This window comes from Ambystoma mexicanum, chromosome 10 (genome assembly GCF_040938575.1).
Source record: "Ambystoma mexicanum isolate Mex_15411 chromosome 10, UKY_AmexF1_1, whole genome shotgun sequence".
Lineage (NCBI taxonomy): Eukaryota > Metazoa > Chordata > Amphibia > Caudata > Ambystomatidae > Ambystoma > Ambystoma mexicanum.
Window position 1 is genome coordinate 922844673 of NC_090932.1, and position 22467 is coordinate 922867139.

The 22467-nt window shown below is 47.0% G+C and overlaps 1 protein-coding gene across 1 annotated transcript in view; it reads left to right on the forward strand.

Annotated features, from left to right (window-relative positions):
• The window catches only part of MRPL47 (mitochondrial ribosomal protein L47), a 237391-nt gene that overhangs the window by 71516 nt on the left and 143408 nt on the right, over positions 1 to 22467 (forward strand). Inside the window, exon 2 of the mRNA XM_069618677.1 lies at positions 14824 to 14969. Coding sequence (XP_069474778.1) covers positions 14824 to 14969 — 146 coding nt within the window. The remainder of the gene's footprint in view (positions 1 to 14823; positions 14970 to 22467) is intronic.

The window sequence follows — 22467 nt, forward strand, 5'->3', positions numbered from 1 at the left end:
GTTGGATTGTATTTTTCTTTCACATTTTAACCATGGAGCAATGGCTTTCAATTTTATTTCCCATTGGATTTTGTTTTCTGGACAGTGACTTTGGACACCATTACTTTGGATTTTGATTTTTGGTTTTGCTTTTTTTCACGGACATGCTTCTTTTCATTTTTGTACATTCCCATTTCTGTTTCTTTATTTTTGATTCTATTTATGTTTCCTTTAATACATATTTTTTTTTATCAAACTTCAATGTGTAGTATCATCTCATTGGTTTCATGCATATCATGATATGGGTTTTGAGATTCACTGACACCCATTGGGTGTATGTGAGGGAAATGTGTTTGTTTCGGAACTTGCAATTGGTGTTCTGTCATGTAATTGCCAATTATGAGTGGGTGGATGCAATACTCTGGTGGGTGTTTTGCATTTGGAGGCTGACCATAGGGACCAGGGATCTAGATTGTGATGACATGTTGGCTGGGGAACATGAGTTGGACATGGGTGGGGGCCTGCTGGCAGGTGCCCCACAGTGCTGGGTGGTGGGGGGGGGGTGGGGAACATGAGTTGGACATGGATGGGGGCCTGGAGGAGGGTGACCCTGCACTGCTGGGGGGTGGGGGTGGTGGGAGACATGGGTGGGGGCCTGGTGGAGGGTGACCCTGCACTGCTGGGGGGTGGGGGTGGTGGGAGACATGGGTGGGGGCCTGGTGGAGGGTGACCCTGCACTGCTGGGGGGTGGGGGTGGTGGGAGACATGGGTGGGGGCCTGGTGGAGGGTGACCCAGCACTGCTGGGGGGTGGGGGTGGTCGGAGACATGGGTGGGGGCCTGGTGGAGGGTGACCCTGCACTGCTGGGGGGTGGGGGTGGTGGTAGACATGAGTGGGGGCCTGGTGGAGGCTGCCACTGGTGGCTGGGGGGGTAGGGGTGGTGGTAGACATGAGTGGGGGCCTGGTGGAGGCTGCCCCTGGTGGCTGGGGGGGTTGGGGTGGTGGTAGACATGAGTGGGGGCCTGGTGGAGGCTGCCCCTGGTGGCGGGGGGGTGGCGGGTTTGGGAGACATGGGTGGGGGCCTGGTGGAGGGTGACCCTGCACTGCTGGGGAGTGGTGGGAGACATGGGTGGGGGCCTGCTGGCAGGTGCCCCACAGTGCTGGGGGGTGGGGGCATGGCGAACATGAGTTGGACATGGGTGGGGGCCTGGTGGCGGGTGACCCTGCACTGCTGGGGGGTGGGGGTGGTGGGAGACATGGGTGGGGGCCTGGTGGAGGGTGACCCTGCACTGCTGGGGGGTGGGGGTGATGGGAGACATGGGTGGGGGCCTGGTGGAGGGTGCCCCTGGTGGCTGGGGGTGCAGGGGGACATGCGTTGGTGGGCAGTAGTGCAAGTTGACATGTGGGTTGGCTGGGGGGCATGGCCATGGTGGATGGGGTGCCTGCAGGACATGTGCAGGGTAGGCCCCTGTGGTGTGAGCCACCTGCAAGGGCCGTGGAGGGTGTAGAGGGAACACCTGGGAGGACCCACACGTGCAATTCACGTGTGGTGCTACCCGCGCACCCCTGTAATACACGTACCCTGATGAGATCGCATGTGGAACTTCCCGCGCACCCCTGTAATACACGTACCCTGATGGAATTGCGTGTGGAACTTCCCACGCACCCCTGGAATACACGTACCCTGCTGATGTTGCGTGTGATACTTCCCCCGCACCCTGAAATACACATACCCTGATGAGATTGCGTGTGGAACTTCCCGCGCACCCCTGTAATACACGTACCCTGATGGAATCGCGGGTGGAACTTCCCGCGCACCCCTGGAATACACGTACCCTGCTGATGTCGCGTGTGACACTTCCCCCGCACCCCTGTAATACACGTACCCTGATGGAATCGCGTGAGACTTCCCGCGCACCCCGAAATACACGTAGCCTGGACATTCGCGTGTGGAACTTCCCGCGCAGCCCTGTAATACACGTACCCTGATGGAATCGCATGTGATACTTTCCGCGCACCCCTGATATGCACGTACCCCGCTCAATCACGTGTGTAACTTCCCGCGCACCCCCGAAATACACGTACCCCGCTCAATCGCGTGTGTAACTTCCCGCGCACCCCCGAAATACACGTACCCCGCTCAATCGCTTGTGTAACTTCCCGCGCACCCCCGAAATACACGTACCCTGCTGAAATCGCGTGTGGAACTTCCCACGCACCCCTAAAATACACGTACCCTGCTGGAATCGCGTGTGGAACTTCCCGCGCACCCCTGAAATACGCTTACCCTGCTCGCACGGGGCCAATCGCGTGAGGTACTTCCCGCGCACCCCAGTGATACACGTAGCCCACTTGCCGTGCTGGTACAGGGTTAGCGCAGCCCTTTGCGCTGGATTGGGGATTTTGATGGCTTTTCCCTGCGCGAGAGGCGTTCTTGGGGGCGTAACTGGCGCTGCTGCAGGGTTGCTGCGCCACTGTGCGCCACGGCTGGTTTTGGTGGCTGGAATCCATGAATACGCTGTGCGCGGAAATGGATTTTAGCGCACGCGGCTGGCGCAGGGATTCGCACGCGCACACTGTGCGCCAGCCGCCTGCGCCACTTGTGCGCTAGATTCTATGAATTCCCCCAAAATGTTTCAACTAGCAGTAATGTGCCGAAATTGTCTCATCCACCTAACTCTTCACGCGAGTGCCTCCTCCAAAGCTTGCAGGGTAGTTCCCATCTTCGGTGATAGTGAGGTTACTAACTGACTGATAGTTTATGGACAATTATTATTATTTTTGATTGCTCTTCACACGTCAGAAGCGGCTGTGCAGTTTTTCCTCCTAACCTTGAGGACAGTGCGGCTTCACATCAGAACGTTGGTCCTGGGTCCCCTCTTCTAACAGGAAGGAAGGAAGATGCCAGTGGCAAGCCTGCAGAAGCGGCTCGGATCAGCGGCCTCATTTGCGGCCTCTGGGGTACACTTGGTTCCTGATTGATAGCAACGCATTGGGAAGTTAGACTGAGGACTTTCCCATTGTACTTTTCCTCCGCCTTCCCCCACTAAGGGCAGCTGATGCAGGGATTCAGGCGGGCGCAGCAGGCATCTGTACCCGTCCGCCCAAATGGGTGAGAAAGTTGGTGAGTTGTGTTATTGGGCGGAATAGGAGGAGTGAGGGTGAGTAGTGGCCACATGTCGGCTGAGTTCAATTCAGGACCGAGTGGTGGTGGTGGTGGTGTTAGTGGTCTGATGAAACTCTATTCCCCCTCATAATACTCGTTCCTGCCTATTTTCCTGCCTTATTTTTGTTCCCCCTACTAAATCTTTTTTCATTCCGACTCTTCTCTTTTTTTGCTCACTCCCACCCCCTGTGGACCTCCGTGCACCTTAATTTACTGAGGAAATTGATTTCTCGGCCGGTGACCTCCATGACTGTGGTCCGGTTAAGACTCAGAGCCAAGACTCACTGACAGTGTAACCTGCCTAATTTGACCTCGGCTTTACGCACAGGGTAACTGTGAATACGTGGGCACAGGGCAAATAGACTTGCATGCCAGTTGTGAGGGTGGGGAAAAAGAGCCCATAGCCCAGCGGGAAGGGAAGGTGCCATCAAGAGGGCGCTTCGAGCAAAAAAAGTGCAAGATGGGCACAACTCAACCAAAAATCCCCTCATTCTTCTCTAATGTGAACCCAGCATCCCCTATTATTTTGCGAGAAGCCGTTCTGGCCCAGAATATGATTGATCTACCATTATCGGTGACATCAGAGGTACACTAAATGACAAACATCGACTGGTCTAACTCTGGAGCATTATTCAATAATTGATCAATGTTAAACCTATGCTACCAGATAAAAGGGAAACTTGTTAGACCCATTATCCACTCTTGCAGAAAAAGCAAAGAGCCTTAACCTATCGGCCACACCTAACTTGGAGGCATTGGTATCGTGCTCTGAGAAAATGATAGTGACAACGAGCAGGTAGCAAATAGAAGAAAAGTAATACCGCTCTCGCTAACGGCTTTCAGTGAATTTCCATCGAGATTGGCCTCCTTGGTGATTAGAGTTGTCATGCTTATGGCCCTGTATACTAACATATCAAGTGACCAGCTGGTCATAAATGAAATTGTCTCCAAAGTAGCTAATGTTGATGCTCTAGCAGAAAATTGCAGCCTAACTAAATCCATAAGTATAGCTACACAGCCAAACGACACAGGCCCCTTGATAAGGGGTCCCAACGTAGGGTAAAGCTGCCTATTATTACGACTACCACCTCCAAAGTTTCAGATGCAGGGAAATCGAAGACCCCCTTTTACCGTTGCAACAACCTTGTCAATTAATTCCACGAACAATGATTCTTGGAGGATCACGGCTGAAAATGAGGAAGACTCATTTCAGGCGCGATGCAATGAAATGTCCCTACTTAACAGCTCCCCGATGACCCAGAAGAAAAACAGAAAGTTAAACCCGGCTAAGCTCCTGACAATCCCTCTGTATCGGGAAGAAGCCAATATTAGCCCCAAAGGTAACAAGAAATCTGGCCCAACTAATCACCTAAGTAGACCTAAGGGGTCGCAAACAGTTTCTTTTTCAAACGATCTGGGGGATAGTATTCATAGAAAGGTCGAATTGAGGAGCCCATTGGATAGATGGGTTCAGTCCCAGAAGGATCCCATAGGCAAAAAATCTACGACGGCCCACATCTCAGAGGATTCTCTGCAAGCGTAAAGTAGGCTCCAGACGGACCATCTATAGTAGCAGAAGCTGAGAATGTAAGTGTCGGGAACATCTAGGGAAATTCCCCCAGAGAACCATAGAAAGCAAGCTCGTAACTGAAGACCTACATGCAACAGCAGGAGCAAACTTTAAGTGCTTTCACCAAGGACTCATCCATATTCATAGGATTAAGGATGTAGGGAAAGGATGCATGTATTTGCTGGGTTGGAGCCCATGGTAAAAATTGAAGAACTGCACCCGAAGCAGGACAGCCCTTTACTGAATAGGACTAGATTGTTGCAGATATAGAGACAAATTCCTGACTTAGCATTGATTTCTTCAAGTGATATTTGTGGTGTGGAACTCCCAAGGTGGGATAACTGGGCTATCATAAACCTTTTAAAAAGCCGGTAATTGCGTCACTAGTACATATTTGCTCAAATGCTCTGGCAGAAATGGATTTAAAATTGACAGTCGGTTTGAGCATGGGAAGGAAGGTCGGGTGAGACCAAATGACACCAGATGAAATACGTGTTTGTCTAAATCTAACGACTTGCAAGGTATGAGGGGTAGCTATGGGGGGTAGCAAAAAATGATTGATATTCATGTAATATTGAGGAGATCCCCTTGCATCACAGGATAAAGGTACTTTCTTTCCCATCCCCAGGGAATTGAGATGTTCAAGACTAGTGACATATTTTTGGTACAAGAGACTTGATTGCTGGGCATTCTCCTCATTGATGGGTATTCTGTTGTATCGGCCCATGCAGTTGGTGGGAAGCATGGGTGTCCATCTGGTGGGATGAGTATTGGCGCAAGGACTTATATGGATTTAGAACCTTTCATACCATAGTTAACCTCCAAATCAATATTGGCAGCTACTGTGGGCCTGAGGTCATCATATTTTTTTGACATTGATTAACATTTACTCTGCTTCAGGTACGGAGGGATACATGGATGAAATCATTGTATTGCAAAATATATTAAATAACTGGTATGAAAAACTCCCTACTGGGAGGGTGATAATTGCCAGTGATTTAAATGCTCCAGGTTTGATTGATGAATGTCAATGAGGAACTTGCAGGTGAACCCCCGGCGTAGTAAAGGGCAGCAGTGGTGCCTGTGCCAGGTTTTTCTGCAAGAATGATTTTGTCTGTTTCAATAGGATTGCGTAGGGTAGGGGTATAAGACTACAAACCTGGTCAAATGGCACTAGTAGGTCCTGTCTTGATTATATTTTTGTTGACGGGAGTACACAAGAGGTATCCAAAAAGTTTTTGATCCCCCCCACCACCCTGAGTGACCATGCAGTCATGATATGGACCCTTACGCTGCCGAATCCGTATAAGGTTAATCAAATCAATTGCAAGGTCAATGCAAATCCTACAGGGAATTGTATCTCATCGAACGACGAGCATTCTGAGTAATTTTATAAATAATAACAGGGCATCTACAGTCAACTGGTTTAGGAATAATAACTGGGACCTGTTGCTATTCGTGAAGTTCAGATATTTCTTAAGTCGTTTAAGCCTTTGAAGCAGCACGAAAACGTGTTTGATCTGGAGATTCAAAGCAGCAAAACATATTTTGCATAAGCTCCATAGAGCTATTGATAAGAAAATCAGGCACACTGTTTCGGATAAAAAGCAGTTTAAGAGTACGATAACTACGAGGTATCAAAAATGGGTCGGAAACCATAAATCGTCACTTAAATTGGCAAACTGGCTTGCTGTCCATAAGCTCATTAGAATGGGGGATGACAAAAACCTTTGGGGGAATGGTTCGAAGATTTTTAAACAACTCGCCTAGGATTGAATTATGCCAGATTGGTGAGTCTGTGTGGCAGACGACAATTAGGAATATGTTTTTTTACGATGTATCAGCTCAGGACAAGACCTATTGTGAATATATATCCTGGCCAAAATTCAATGAGGATTTTCGGTGGGAAAATATTTCATTAATTATTTAGTCCTCTAAAAGCTCACGAGCGCCAAATCCACTCTTCTGGGCTCATATATTGGAACAATTGTTCAGTAAAATCTTGTACGAGGGCAGAATTCCACAGTCTTGGAGGAGGGCTATTGTAATACTGTTTTTGTAAAAGGGGTGCACAAGCTGACCCTGATAATTATCGTCTTCTGGTGATGCTTGATGCTAGCCAGAAGATCTTTGCTAGTATATCATTGAAGAAGGCGACCAAATCGTCCATAGAAGCGGGGCTCTTTCCCCCTTTAAATCTGGATTTAAAAAATGCTTCAACACTCCTTATAACATTAGTGTTCTGCAATATATCATCTGTGAGTGTAACAAAAAAATATGCAGAGAAAAGTTATACATATGTTTTATTGATTATTGCAGAACGTTTGACATGGTCCCTCGTCAGAAACTTTGGGCAAAGCTCGACGGTTGTGGCATGAATTGATCTCTTCTGTTTTTTATCACTCTACGGTATTCCAAGAATTATGTGGCGCTTCGCTTGAATCATCCGGGGGCGATAACCACGGACATTCGAACGAATGTCAGGGTCAGACAAGGTTGTGCACTTGCACCTCTTTTGTATAATCTATATGCGAGCGATATGGGAGAGGCAATTTCAACTGCAAGAAACTTCCCGCCTAATTTGTGTCTCATAAAGGTACAATGGCTCAGCTACGTAGATGACACAATTCTGTTAGATACAACGGCTATTGATCCCCAACGCTCCATTCTAGCCATTGCAAATTGCTCGAGGTTAAACAATTTAAAGATTAACATTGGAAAACTAAAATAATGACTCTGGGTAACAAACATAATCAGATCACTATAAATGGTATATGAATTGAAGTCTCCTGGAAGTTGTTGACAAATACACCTATTTAGGTTGCCAAGTATGTAAATTGCCCTCTAGTGATTTCTATTGTAATATTGTGAGCTCTAAGGCGATGAAATGAAAAAAATTGTTTTTTAATGAAAATATGCTGTTAAAGGGTGGGAATAACTTGGAAGGCCAATTAGCTTTATATAGTAAGAGTATTGTTCCAGCCATCATTTATGGACTGGCTATTCTCCCGGAAAATATGATCACATGGCTAGATAAATTGGAGGGTAGACTACTCAGTTCGGTTTTAGAAGTCCCTCAATCAGTACCTGTACAAGCTGTGAGTTGGGTGTTCAATGGCTGAGAAAGTACTGGATTATACAACAGTGCCAACTGTATATCAAAATGTGGCTAGCGGCTGGATCCCCCGACTCTCTCTATTACCCACCACTTGGCCCGGTTGGATGGCCTAGGTTGTAGTAACACATTTCTACAAGGGTTGAGGCAATCCACAATGGGGCATATGGCATTGATAAATTTGCAACCAGAAGAACTGAGGAACCTCTCTAATTGGTTAACAATAGTAAAAAAGAGAACCAAACGCCTAGCGGTGTGCAATAACTTAGATTACCTGGCAGCCAAACCGATGTATGCAGAATACTGCATGCAGGCATTTAGGGGGCTCTGTGCCAACAGCTAGCTGGTTAAATATTGACCCAATTCGATCCGTACATTTATAACCTATCTGCGTTAAATCATATTACCCATTTTGGAGCATACAAGGAGGTGGAACAAGATTCTCCCCCAGCCCCCAGCGAAAAGCGATTTGGGTCGTATGTGCAGGAGTGAAATTAAGACTTCCTGTCATGTACTAACACAGTGTCAAAAGATGTCCAAATGTTATGACGAGGGTTACGCACAGTTTATTGTAAATTCACAACAGAGAGAGGGGGAACAATTCTGCAGCTCCATCAAGGGCGCGGAATCTGTTGTAATTATGGCTGCTGTATTTTATATATGAAAATGTGTCAACAACTACATGAATGCCCAATAAGTAGTAATCTCAAATCCTAAAAGGGACACTGGTCATTTCGCGAAACACAAAATCGTGACCTCTCTTGAAGCTTGTGTTTTGACAAATGTGTTCTGTTTACAATAAGTGCATGTTTTAACATTTTATAATGATTGAATTAATTGCTGTAACTAATTACCAACAATCAGATTAATGTTTCTTGTATTATGTATAGTATTTTGTATTGATGTATTTTAGATATTTAAAAATGCTATTTATTCAATGTGTATAAGGTTTATTTTGACAAATATTGCACAATAAAAAATAATGCATTTTTTTTTGTACTGGCTATTATGCCCATCATCTTGATTGCTTACTCTAATGTCGCTACTTGGACCACAGCTTGCGCAGCTTCTCACCCCTTGCCGGCACCTCATCACTGTGCTCTCACCTACAGCCGCCTCCTCCTCCCTCTACACCTCTTCATTTCCTGCATATCGCCAACCTTTGCTGCAGTTTTGAATAGAGCTTACCGAGCGATAGCTTCTACCTTTGAACACTTCAAAACAGGATGCCCCCTCCCAGCTGTACTTTTATTAGAAGTTACAGTTTTACTAACGGAAAACAAGTTCATTGTGTTGTGCCATGGGGAGGCTTCCATGCTCACCTGAAAGCATGTGGGCAAAATGTCAGTCATGCAGAGCCACATACTCTTATCACTCAAATTATAAATACGAGAGGATCAATTGTGTTAAAATGCATTGTAAACGGATGAAGAGGGGAACCGTTGTTGCTCCATTGTAACCACTAGAAATTAAATATTTCGTTTCCAGACTGCCAGCCAAGCTCTATTAGAAGACAGAGAGAGGCATTGAAACGGTTTAAGTGCCCGGAGTTGCTATTGGTTGCAAAATGCACCCCTTAAAATTAATCCGGTTTTAATTGTGTTCTTCGAGTCTCCTGTTAACAAATAAACCTGTAAGTGACGCACTTGTTTTTTTTTTTAAGTGAAGCCCATTAGTGAACTCCCAAATTTGAGATCCTGTTTTTCTACTGTCAAGTATTCCTGCTTGTTGAGTAAATCTTGCCACACAACTTTTATTTTGTGGCATTGACTAGTATGCAGTGTCTACCCTGCATTATAAACATGATTCTCTTTTTAAAAATGTTGTATTCTCTTTATTTAGTATTATTCAGCAAACATTACAATCAGTACAGAAGCAAGTATATAATGTTAAGTTAATCTATCTAACCCACAATAATAAAATGCCATATCACAAGCACGTCATACCCACTCTTAAGACTCAGTAAATAAAACAAAACATAAAACCACATAAATCACAAGACAAACGTAACCCCCCTTCAACCTCTAACCTCCAACATAATAATTATCAGAATTTCAATAACCAATCTACAATTACCCATATAGATCATTAAATTTTCCCATTTGTCCATGTATTCATCCTCTACATCAAGTCTGGTTGACTGCGATTTCTCAAAGTGAAAGTACTTGCATGTCCAATAACCAATTCTCAAATTGTGTCTTTTTTCTAGTCTTCCACAATTTCATGATTTATTTAATTGCCACCAATAAAGCTCTGTCAGTCCAATATGAAGAGTTACAAGCATCTTCACATCTGCCCTCACTTAAAAGAAAAAGAACCGCCATAACAGTTAGTGGAAATGCTATTCTTTATTTTCCCCCCACGATATCAATTCTGTCTAATATATCCTTCCAAAAATCCACCACTCTCCTACAATCTCAAAGCATACGTAATGAGGATTACTATCCATCAAACCCATTGCATACATCTTCTCTGGTGTCCAATAAATAAGACCCAAAACATGTTGATGAATATACCGCAATTTCATATCCATCATAGCCTTTGGCGCTACCCTCCATGCCCTTTCCCATTCAGTCACTGACAGATCTTTCTCCAATTCCAGCACCCATGCCAAGCACGCCTTCTCCCATGAGTCCTTCATGCATTTATCATTTGGCATTAATTTAAGTCGATGCCATACGAGGGGGAGCATCAAACAATTCACATACCTTGGGTTTTCTGTACATCGGTACATTTAACATCTGTCCCCTATCAATCATTAATTGTGCTAAAGATTCATACCGTCTAAATTCCCTGTTTCCCAGGCCATATTGTTCCACTAACTCAATAAAGGGAACCATTTTCTCATCCTTCCATATATCCTCAGTTTTTCATTACCCCTGCTAGCCCAGCTTCTCCAATTTAACATTTTGTTATCAATTTGCAAACCCGGATTAAGCCAGATGGAAGCTCCTTCATACATAAATAAATCCTGTCCACATCCCAGAATCCATTCTATCAAAGTTGTTCTTGTTACAGCTACTGATTTCCATTTTTACTCTTGAATTTGGCAACTTCAGAAAGGAATACAAACTATCCATAGAGAAGGGTTTAAGTTGCCCTCTTTCCATAGTAAGCCAAAAAGGTTCTGATCTCTTCCCCTCCATAAAATATATTGGATGCCTTTTTAAGTAAAAATCCTCTGTGATATTTCTCTAACACTGGATATTCAAAACCCCATTCTCTAACTTGCCGAATCATGAAAAAATTGGGAATTTTTGGTCTTTTACCTACACCCCACAAAAAGTCCATAAATATTTTATCAATGTGTCTAAGTCCTTTTTAGTCAATTTCATAGGGAGTGATTGTATATAATAACAATTTAGGTAAGGGCATAATTTTTATAGCATTTACCTTTGCCCAAAGGTCCAGAATCAGACGATCCCATTTTCATATATCCCTTTGCAAGATCTCAATCAGTTTGTCAATATTAAAATCCACCATCCTGTTTCGTTCACCTGGGATCCACAGGGACGCCACCCAGCCGGGTTACTCGCTGGTATGATGCTTCTCAGCTTTACCCTGATGTGGTCTGCTGGGAAGGTTCTGCCTTGTGGTAGAATTAGGCGTGCTCTCCGTCCTGCCTTCTTTGCAGGGGTGCGTTGTCTTTCATGGGCGAGTGTGGTCCAGTTACTTCACTGGCGCCGGCCCGTTTGATATTGTTCAGGTAGGTCTTATTGCTGTTCTTTAGTTTTGTTGCCATCCTGCTTGCCTTTCTTTGTTTTAAAATGTCTCTTTTTTTCTCCCTTAGGTATGCAGAGCTTCAGCGCGGTGAACTGCCTCGGTTGAGCCCCGCTGGTAAATGATGGCGCATTAAGAGCGCTATGATGCGGTAAGTAAGCGCTATGCGCAGCGCTGCAACGTCTTGCCTTTGCTAGCCTGTGTTTCCCTTCCTTGTAGGTCGCAGTGTTCTTCAGCGTGGGTGGAATGTCCGGAGTGGTGCCACCCGAGAGGCGACCAGCCAAGTAAGCCTTTTGAGCAGTTCGTAATTTGTAAATGTCTCTACTGCTTTCTTTAATGTTGCCTCTATCTTCCTCTTTCAGGTTGTTCTGTCCGGGAGGCGTGCAGATTCGAGGAAGCTGTTCTCAGTAGCTGCGAGTGTTTAAATATGAAGACTGCAGGTAAGATGCTGCTGCTAATGATGTTCCTTTTGTCTCCTTGCAGGTTCTGCTTCTCCGAGGTTCGAGGGAATAGCTGGACACAGTGAGCGTCACGTTGCAAGCTGCAAAGTAAAGCGAAGCGTGTTGTCTTGCTCGGGTGTGGTTTAAATAGCCCCAACAAAATAGTCCAGGTAAAGTAGTCCCTAGGCTGCCAGACCCAAAACACTAGACCGTATAGCTTGGTTCTTAGGAACCAAGCTATGTGGATGCCTCCATGTTGGCTTACAATACAATAAAGTAGTTCCCAAGCACATTGTTTTTCATGGTGTATGAGCCTGGCGCCATAGGCGCCAGGACTGGCCCCATGAGGGCTTTTGAAGAGGAGGCCAGGCTCTAGAGGCCCGAGTCCTGACTCCACCTGGCCAATGGGTTTGCCAGAGGGGGTTTTGGGCGAGGGTCGCGACACATCCTCTGTGTCCCGCACAAGATAAATCCATAAGTATTTCACATGAGGTCGCCCATCTAATAACGCCCTATTTGAAGGACTAACTTTAAGAGGGACAACAACCGGTTTTCCCCCAATTAACTCTATAACTAGACAATGAACCCACCTCTAACATATGTTTCAAGCAATTCCCCTCTTCTTCTGGGTTTGTTAGCACCAGAGTCAAATCATCTGGATGTGCTAAGACTTTAACCTCCCTTCCTCCCACCCTCCAACCATGTAGACCCAATTCATGTCTTATGAATGCTAATAACGGCTCCAGTGCCAAATTAAACAAAGGGTGAAAGTGGACAACCTTGTCTGGTTCCCCTAAACAACTGAAACGCTTGTGACAATTATTCGTTAACCCTTAATTTGGCTGAAATTCCATATTGCAAGGCTCCTATAGCATTTGAGAACTGAGGACCAAACCTCATTTGAATTAGGGTGTTCAAGAACGACCAATTACACAATCAAAGGCCTTCTCAGCATCTTAAAAAAAAAAAGAGAAATATCTTGTTGGCTATGGAGTCGGGTAATCCCATTATATTTAATAAGGTCCTAATATTATAACCATACCTATCTCCCATGAATCTGACTTGTGAATAGTCAATCAGATCTCCTATATATTTAAGTAGCTGAGTTGGCAAAATCTTTGTAAAAAAAAAAATGTCCTCAACAGTAAGCAAAGAAATAGGCCTGTAGTTGCTGCATTTAGTGGCATATTTTCCTGGTTTCGGTATCAGTGATTACTGCTTCCCGCATAGAAAGACAAAGCATCCCTCCCGAAATAAATTGATTATACAAATTACATAGTTCTGGTACTAAAGGATTAAAAAAACTCAACCAGTAATACATCCACACCCGGAGATTTGATTATTAGCTTCACCAACCTCAAATGGAGTGATCGGGGCATCCAGTGCCTCTCTCCCTTCCTCAGACTTGGAATTTCTAGTTTGGCAAAACATTTAGCTAGCTCACTTTCCTGAGTAATAGGTTCTTCTGAATAAAGAGTAGCATCAAATGTCCTAAAATGCTCACAAATTTATTTCCTTCTAAACACTATTTCACCTTCCCCATTCTCAATCTTCTGAATGAATGACCTTTAAATTCTTTAATTTATTTGCCAATAGAAGTCCTCCTTTTTCCCCTTAATCCCAAAATCTGTTTCATAAACTATATACCTTTTTCAGCTTGTCTCTGTATTTCATCTTTAAGCTTCTCTCTAATTCCATCCACACTTACTTTATCTTTCTTATTCTTAGCTAAAGCGTATTTTCCTCGCAAAACCCCCAACTCTCTCTCTAGATTTTTAACTTTCTCCTCTACTGATTTTCTTGGCCTAGAGGTCCAATTGATTAACTTCCCTCGTATAGTTGTTTAAAAGCATCCCAAGCAACTAAGCTATAAACATGATTCTTAAGGTCAACCTGACACACAACTGAGTGTTGAATTATCAGGTCTTAAAATATGACTCCCCACAAGCCATTGGCTAGCGATAATTGACTCTTGGCAAGTAGGAAATGGGCTGATGTCTGTATGTGGAGAATTGGGGTGGCGAAGGACTTTTTATACCTGGCTAGTAGCTTGCAAATTAACTTTCTTATCCATGAATTAAGTATGCATGAAAGTTGGGGGTGTGGTGGGGGTGAGGGGCGAGGCTTGCTTGCTGACAACAGCTGTTTGTTTTAGAGGTTTCGTATGATGCCATGTAGTTGTGGTCAAGTCAGTTGCTTTTCTCCTTTTTCAGTGGAAAATCTCTTAATTTTAGTGCAGTAAACCAGTCTCTAATGCCACAATGGCCTGTTCACATTGCTTACCAAATTTAAATAGCAGCACATTCATCCCAATAGCCATCCTAGGTATTTCAGATCCAGCTGTGAGCCCCAGTAGCTCAAAATTATGCTTTTTTCCTCCAGAAAATGATTTGTCTTCTAGGGCAGAATGATATTGTATTAAAGCAAGGTGGCTCGCAAAGATGCAGACAATCACGTATGCGTTTTGCCCTGCATTAGGCTCTTCAGTGCGGTTTAGTGCGACACTCTTGTGTTTGGAGCATTGGGCGTATGTTTATCAAGGTTATGGTGAAAGTGTACATACAGTGTTAAGACATGTGTAAACTGTTGTGCAAACAGATGTTTACAGATACCAGCTTTTTTTGTAGCAGATGTGCCATGGAAAGTATACATCCCTTAAAAAACAGCGTTAGTTTGGGATGCTTGTTTGCCCTGATTTGTAACCAATGTCATATACAAGTGTGTTACAACAGGATTTATTTAAATGGATAACTATAATGTAGTTTCAATACATGTGAAACACCTTTCATGGATTATCACTTATTGGACATCTGGTGTTCATTTTTCCTTTGTAGAGCAAGCTTCTGTGGTGCGTACAGTAGCACTGCACAGTTGACACCCATATTCCAGTGTAGATCCCTTCACACTTCCCAGGCGCAGAGGGGACTAGAAGAGTTTTTTGATGACCCAAAGAACTGGGGAGAAGCAACCGTCAAATCTGGTGAGCAGACCACAAATTGCTTTTATTGTCTTGCATGGAAATGAATTGGTTGTGCCACTCAATTGCTTATATTCCTTATATAATAGGCATCTCTATCTCGCGTTCCCTTTTTTACCTGTACAAATCCTCAATGTGCTTTTAACCTTTCCCCCCATTTCCCCTCCGCCCCACCTCCTCTGCTGTCTTTTTACTTTTGTAAACCAGAGTCTGGATGCCCCTTGATGGAGCACAATACGCCACTCTCTGGGCAAGCCTCCGTGTTTAAGAACATTACAGTGGCGACTGGCACAGTAGAAAGCACTCCCAACATAGCATGTGTCGTATAACTAGGTCAATAAACTGTTTTCATCCCTCTCAAACCCTCATCTTCACGCTGACCTTTCTTGTGATTTGCTTATAGGACACTGCAGCAAGTACTCACTGCTCACTTATTTTTTGGGAGACCTCTTTTTGTTTTACAGAAAGTGGGTAATCTTCCCAAGTTTGTTGCTTGTATTTCAGTTTTTCTTTTAATGTGCCAGGTCATTTTTTATGGATTTTCAATTGAAGCCATATATATATATATATATATATATATATATATATATATATATATATATATATATATATATATATATTTTTTTTTTTTGTATTTTATTTGTGTAGCTCTGCATGCCAATATCCCTAGCTACCCTATGGCCTACTTAGGAATGAAGTGCCCGACACCAGCTAATAGTGTAACCTTGGAGCAATTATCGATCAAGATCTCTTTATGATGCCTAAGGCCATGGCTATAGTTCAGGCTGTTTTATTTTGACACCAAAGTACTCTTAAACATTACTTTTAAGTACGTCTCCCATGAGCAGAAAATCTTTGCCTCTGTGACTCTTATTCTTGACATAATCTATAATGCCAGTGACTTGTTCCTGTAACGAATCCCAGGGTATTGTCACTGCTCCCCTGTGGGGAGACCCGTCCCATGAGGCCTCTACCTGATATTCCCCCGGGGATGGTACTCGGCTGGAGGATCTCATGTGGAGGGAAACCCCCTATGGGACCAGTGACCACTATTGAGGGAGAACGCAGTATTTCCACCCTCCACGCCTACCTCCCTTATGCACCTACTCTACACACACCTCTGCACTTCCTAATACCTCTATGTATTGCTGTAAAGTAGAGGATTCCATCCTCGTAAAACCTACTGAGACGAGGAAGATTAGGGATTACGTAGATGGAGTACATCAAGAAACTGAGACTGAAGTTCTCACCTAACCCAGTGCAGGGGAATCCTGACCACACTGCGATGAAGTTCATCTGCAGAGGAATAAAGAGCAACCAAGATACGGGCTCCATTCAACGTGGACACTTTAAACATTTAAAAGGAAAAGGACTGCAGAGTATGTCCCATCCTCACTGGAGAAGCCAGGAGAGAAGAAAGCAGACAAAGATGCTGAGAAGGGAGCAGGAAGCTATGAGGCCGGTGCAGAATGGGAGAAGCACTTGACAGTCCTGCCAAGAGATGCTCCAGGCGTTCCTTACAGCGGGACAGGGCGAGAAAGGATACCCATGCCACCCGAAGGAAGTGTACTGCTGTGGAGCCGCAGCAGCCCAGAGAGAAACCATGAGGGTCGGGGAAGCTCCACAGTTGATTGCAGAGGCCAGGGTAGACCCAGGACGGTCGCGGACCGGGAAGACCCTGGACGGTTGCAGACCGGGAGAGAAGGTACGCACAGCCCAAAGAAGGTGGTGGACAGTCCAAAAGGGGAGAGCAAGTCAACAATACATGTTCTGGGACCCTAACCAAGGAAGAAGAGACATTTGCATACCTTGGGCCGCACGATTGCACTTGGCAGGAGAGTGAACCAAGTCTATCCAGAAGGAGGGCCACACAAAAGAAGCGAGTCCGGGAACCACATCCATAAAAAAGGAAGAAAGATCCTCAGTACGGGGGCGTGGCCAGCCAGCCATGGAGTAGGATGTGCTCCGGAGTGGCTGCTCCTAATGATCCAATGTCGATCCGAATGACAGCACTTATGCGGACTGAAAGCTGCTGAAAACGGAAGTGGAGGCGTTGTAAGGTGTTCCTACCACGGCAGCAAAGGACCAATTATTTGTGGAAAAGATGCCCGAGATATGAGCTCTGCAGGGTTTGCTGCGTGGAATACGAAGTCCAGCAAAATGGCGGCGAACAAAGGCATCGGGCCCGGAAAACTCTCCGATCATCGCAACGATTGAACCAGGCTGTCAGTTGCGTATGAAGGGCTCGCTTTGAAAGACAATCTGAAGCGAATTCCTAAATCCGTAAAAAAGCTTCATGCGGGGAGACATGGCGGCTCCCGTGTAAGCTCCACAGACAGCCTGGGCCGAAATGCGAAAGAAATAACTTCAGGAGCCCGTTTTTGCTCATAAACTAGCAGAACTGTTTATGAACTATTAGAGAAACACTTCGCAGACGTTTCAGCTCAATCACTGCTGCCGCGACGGAGATACGCCGTGTGAAAGCTGCCACGTTGCTGAAAGGGCCAGACAACCAACGCACACTGCACTGCAGGAGGAGGGGCCCGGAGACGAGAGGATCTGTAACACCGTGGAGGCCTTGGAGCACAAGTGAGTTGGTCGCAGGCGCTCCGTATAACATCGAGCGCCTGCAGACCCAACGCTATGCCCATATAAGTGACACGAGTGCCACTGAGCAGGCACGGCTCAGAGTGCCGAGACTGACGGCCACGTATCTCGCACCCCCCCGGGGGCAGCCCAAATCCCTCCACGCCAGAGCCCGGTCGCTGCACTCACCTCGCAGGACGGTTGAAGTGTGCCTCGGCCCCCCCAGAGGCAGCCCAGGCCCCTCCACGCCGGGACCCCACCGCTGCATCCACCTCGCAGTTGAAGTGTAGAACGAGAAGCGGGCCCGCACCGGGGACGCTCATAGGCAGACATACGCGACGTGTGGGGGCGGTGCTCGGAGCGGTTCCAGTTACAGGAGATGCTGATTCATAAGTGGCACAGGGACCCTTGCTGAAGCCCTTCAGCATTTGATATATCAAACTTTTGTCACGCATAAAGCACCCTGCTTCACATTTACCTGCACCACAGTTGTTTTATGCAAAGCACGCTGTACTGGACACTCCAAAAGCCACCCCTCCTCTGCAGAGTGGTGCCCCATGAATACTTAACCCCACGGTCATTCCAAGCAGAAACATCCATCTGCAAACGAGGAAGGGATGAGTCACCCCCAGGCTTAACCCATATCCTGGCACCCAAGAACTGTTAGTCACACTGCTCGGGCTGAACACATAAGGGGCAACCGCGGGGCCCTGCAGCACTGCCCCTACCACACAGCCCCACCCTCCCGTGATACATTGGACTCAGAATCGGCGGATAGCCCCCGAAAATCCACACCTGTGATATAAACGTGACTACAAACTTGCACAAGACCTACACCCCTCGCCTGCAAGAGACAAGTGAACTGTGCAGCCGGGACGTGTCCCGGTCCTTGGGCGCTGGACCAGCGCGGATACAGGGAGGCGGTTCCCTCTACATTGGCCCTGCCCGGCCCTCCCTCCCTGGGGACAGCGCTACATCGAGGAGGTGATCCAGTTGCGGGTACCCCCAACGTCAGGGAGACTGCAACACACGGGGTGGAGAGGCGGCACACCAGCTAGCACCAGGTGCCGCGCTCCCCCGACAACGCACACTTGTCAGCCAGATCCTTGTGGCCATAAGGTACGTGGTGGTGGAGGGCCCCATGCGCACCCCCGAGGAGGGACACCGCTGCTTCATACCTTGCAGGGATCCACAGACAGCTTGCCAGTAGCCCCCAGCCTCGTGGCGAGACAATAGCACAGGGCTCCATTCCCCCGTACCTGATACTTTACTGCACTTGGGGCCCTGCCCTGGCTCCGCTCCTCCTCCTTCCAACACGCCTGATTCCACTAGCCACAGCGTCGCGTGGATCGAACTGCGCCAGTCCCTTGCATTGAGCCCAGAGGGGCCCTGGCCTCTGGAAACATCATCGTGGCCTCCCCTCTCATATGCACCCTAACTCTTTTATAGCTGATACCACTGGTTGGAGGGGCTTGCGTCCTCGCCCGTTCGGCAAATACAACAACTTGCACATGAACTCCTGATTTCCATGAGGGCAAAGTTAAGGGCGCAACACCTGCCCTCTCGGTGAACTACAGTGGGTGCCCCTACCTGCGTGCAGGGGGATTTGGATTCCAGGTGAGGCCCCCTTTTTGGGATCCGGGCCGGCGCGGAGGAGTGTTCGGCCCCTTGCCCCCCCCACCCTTTTGAGATTCGAACAGCAAGGGGCTCGGGCCCACACCACCAGCCGAGCCTACTGCCACCTCGGGCTGACGCCGGAGCGCGCCCGGGGACCCCCACACTCCCTCCTCTGCCCCCCGCAGTGCGGCGGGGTTCCGTGGAAGCGACATCCACCCACAGCCCCGCAAACAAGGTGGACGAAAGTCGCAGAGGGCGCACACCGAGCTGCGGCTGCACTGGGAGCGGAACGCGGCCCGCCAACATTATAAAGGTAGGAACCAGCGCCACAGGGAGAAAGCCAGCACGAATAACGACATCTTCTCTCACATTCTCATAATACGTGGGAGGATACAGTCCATCCAGGAGAGGGCCAGAAAACTGTCGACAACTTGAAACCCCATCTATTGACGTTGGTTGAGGAACACTGGTGGAACAGCCCAACAGCAACTGATATCACGAGGGGCCTATAACTTTACATACTTGAGCCTGCACTCGGCTATAATTTATGCCTGCATGTGGGTGGAACACGCGGATTACAGGAGCAATTCTGGCCCACAGCACCAACAACTGCCGCACCTCCAACACCCCTGGCCCGAAAATAAACTGTCCCTGTCCTACAGGATCACACATCTCCAGATAAACCTGTGATTAACCCTGAAGACTGGGGACAATTGTGCTTGGACCACGAGAGGTCCCAACGAGGGAGGGGACCATAGCTCCTCCACCAACACTGTTTGCTTTGGGGTGCTAGAAGGCCACAAGACAACTTACCCTTGCAAATAAGCTTTACCTAAACGAGGGCCTGCCTCCCAAAAGCAATCAACATTGTCCTCGGCCCATGGCAGGGGTCCGACCCATGTGAAGGCGAACGATACGCGACTCGGACGGAGCCATCCCCTAGCAGAGACCCACGAAAACAAGTGTCAGGAGACCCGCACGGAGTCTCAACGAGAAGTGAATCTGATGCCCGGAATCAAAGGGGAAAACTCCCCACGCAAGAACCAAAACACCAGCGAAAAACCAAACTCGCTTGCTAGAAAGCTGCTGGAACACAACGCAACAAAGTGCCCCTCAAGAACCTCAGGAACAGGGAGAATCAACGACGCCTAACAATTCTGACATGTCTATAAATAAGGAAGAACAACTTGACTGCCTTAGGGGCATGGAATCCAGGATAACAAACACGCTCCAGAATCAACTAGAAAAAATGAAAGAAGAGCTGAAGACGTCCTTGAAAGAGGTACGGCAAGAGATAGACGAACTTGAAGGCAGAGTGGACACACTCGAAAATGGACTCTCACATATGACAGAGGAAGCAAAGCAATACAGTGGCCTGCTAGACCAAGTTGCCAGGGCTACAAATAACCTAGAGATCCAAACCGAAGATATGGAAAATCGCTCACGAAGATCCAATATCCGGGTCAAGGGCCTCCCAGAAACGATCCAGGATAAAGACCTACGGGACACCATGCAACACTGCTTCAGCAGCATCCTGAACGACGCCCCCCCCCCCCCCCCCAGAGAGATTTGAATTTGACAGAATCCACCGAGTGGGCCCCAAAAGGAATGAACCAGGAGTGAGACCTAGAGATGTTCTTATCGCCATGACCTCTTATAGCCTGAAAGAGGACATCTTGAGAGCCGCACGTACCCACAAAGAACTAACAATCAATGGAGGGCGAATCCAACTGTACCAAGACCTAGCGTCGATTTACCCTACATAAGAGGAAGCTTATGCAACCAATCACAAAAGCAGATCGACATTCCCCTTTGGACTAGCCTTCCCCTGGAAAGGGAAACAAAGAAGGATCAGCAGATGTGAGGAAGGCCTGGCGTTACTACAAATTGAGGAAGAACAAAGCCAAACCGGAACTAGCCCACAAAAAAGCACACCCAGCAGCCAAAATAACCAATGGGAATGGTCATCAGAAAGGAAAAGAAGACATAACAGAGAAAAGAAACTGACAGGCCCCTTCAAATATCACGAACGAAACACCGTGAAGAAGACACTAAATAAAGAAGTGACTGGAGGAGACACGGAGGAAGCACCTGACCACGGCAGGTGGGCCACTTCAAACTAACCCAAAACTAAACACACTAAGAGACAGAAGCAACAAACCTATCCCGTACAAAAATGGCAGAGACACTAATCGTCTCGCTTAATGTACAAGGGCTGAACTCTCCCGGGAAACAACGAGCGATTCTCAACAGGCTCGAAGTTGCCTGCAAAGGTAGCTATCCTGCAAGAGACCCACCTCCTGAAAACGGATGAAAAAAGAATGCGTAACAAGGCATTCCCGCAACAATACTTCGCCTCCAGCGGCTCGAAAAACAAAAGGGGTCACAATACTGTTGGCCAAGGGACTGAATTTCCGCAAGCAACAGATAATTAGTGATACTGAAGGGAGATACCTGGGAATCAAGGGAACTATCAAAGGGAAGACCTACACGATCCTGGCGATATACGCCCCTAACGACAAACAAGACCGATACATCACAGAGCTCTTACTGAAAATAGGGAGTTGGTGCGAAGGCCAAACGATCATAGGAGGGGACTTCAACTGCATAATGGACCCTAGCCTCAATAAAACCCTGCCCCCTACAGTAGCCGACCAGAGAAACAGACAGGCGTTGGGAAAGCTCCTCAGAGAGCTGGAAGTAATCGAGACCTGGCGCTTCTTCCAAGGAGACACGAGAGAATACACTCACTATTCTGCAGTACACAGAGGATACTCCAGAATAGACATGATCCTGGTCTCAGCAACTCTAATCCCCCAAGTGACTAAGGTGGAAATAGGAACACAATACATTTCGGACCACGCCCCAGTACTGGTTAGCCTGGAAAAAGACAGAGGGGAAAACAAACAACGCCCGCCGTGGAGACTCAACAACCTGATCCTGCGCGATCTAGCGCTTAGGGCACACATGGAGGAAACTATAAACAACTATTTTGAAGAGAATGACAACGGCGAGGTTGACTGGAAAACAGTCTGGGATGTGGGGAAAGCTGTAATCCGAGGAGAATTCATGGCCTAGGCAGCAATATACTGTAGGGAACGGGCGTTATTAACCCGGAGGATGGAACTAGCCCTAAAAGAGGCCGAGAAAAACCACAAGTCCCGACAAACGCAGAAATCCTGGCGAGAATGAAAGAAGGCTCGTGCCCAAATAGAAGGTCACACTGCGGATGCGGTAGCACAGATGTTGCTTAACACTAAGCAATCCTACTACGTCCACGGAGGCAAGGCAAACAAAT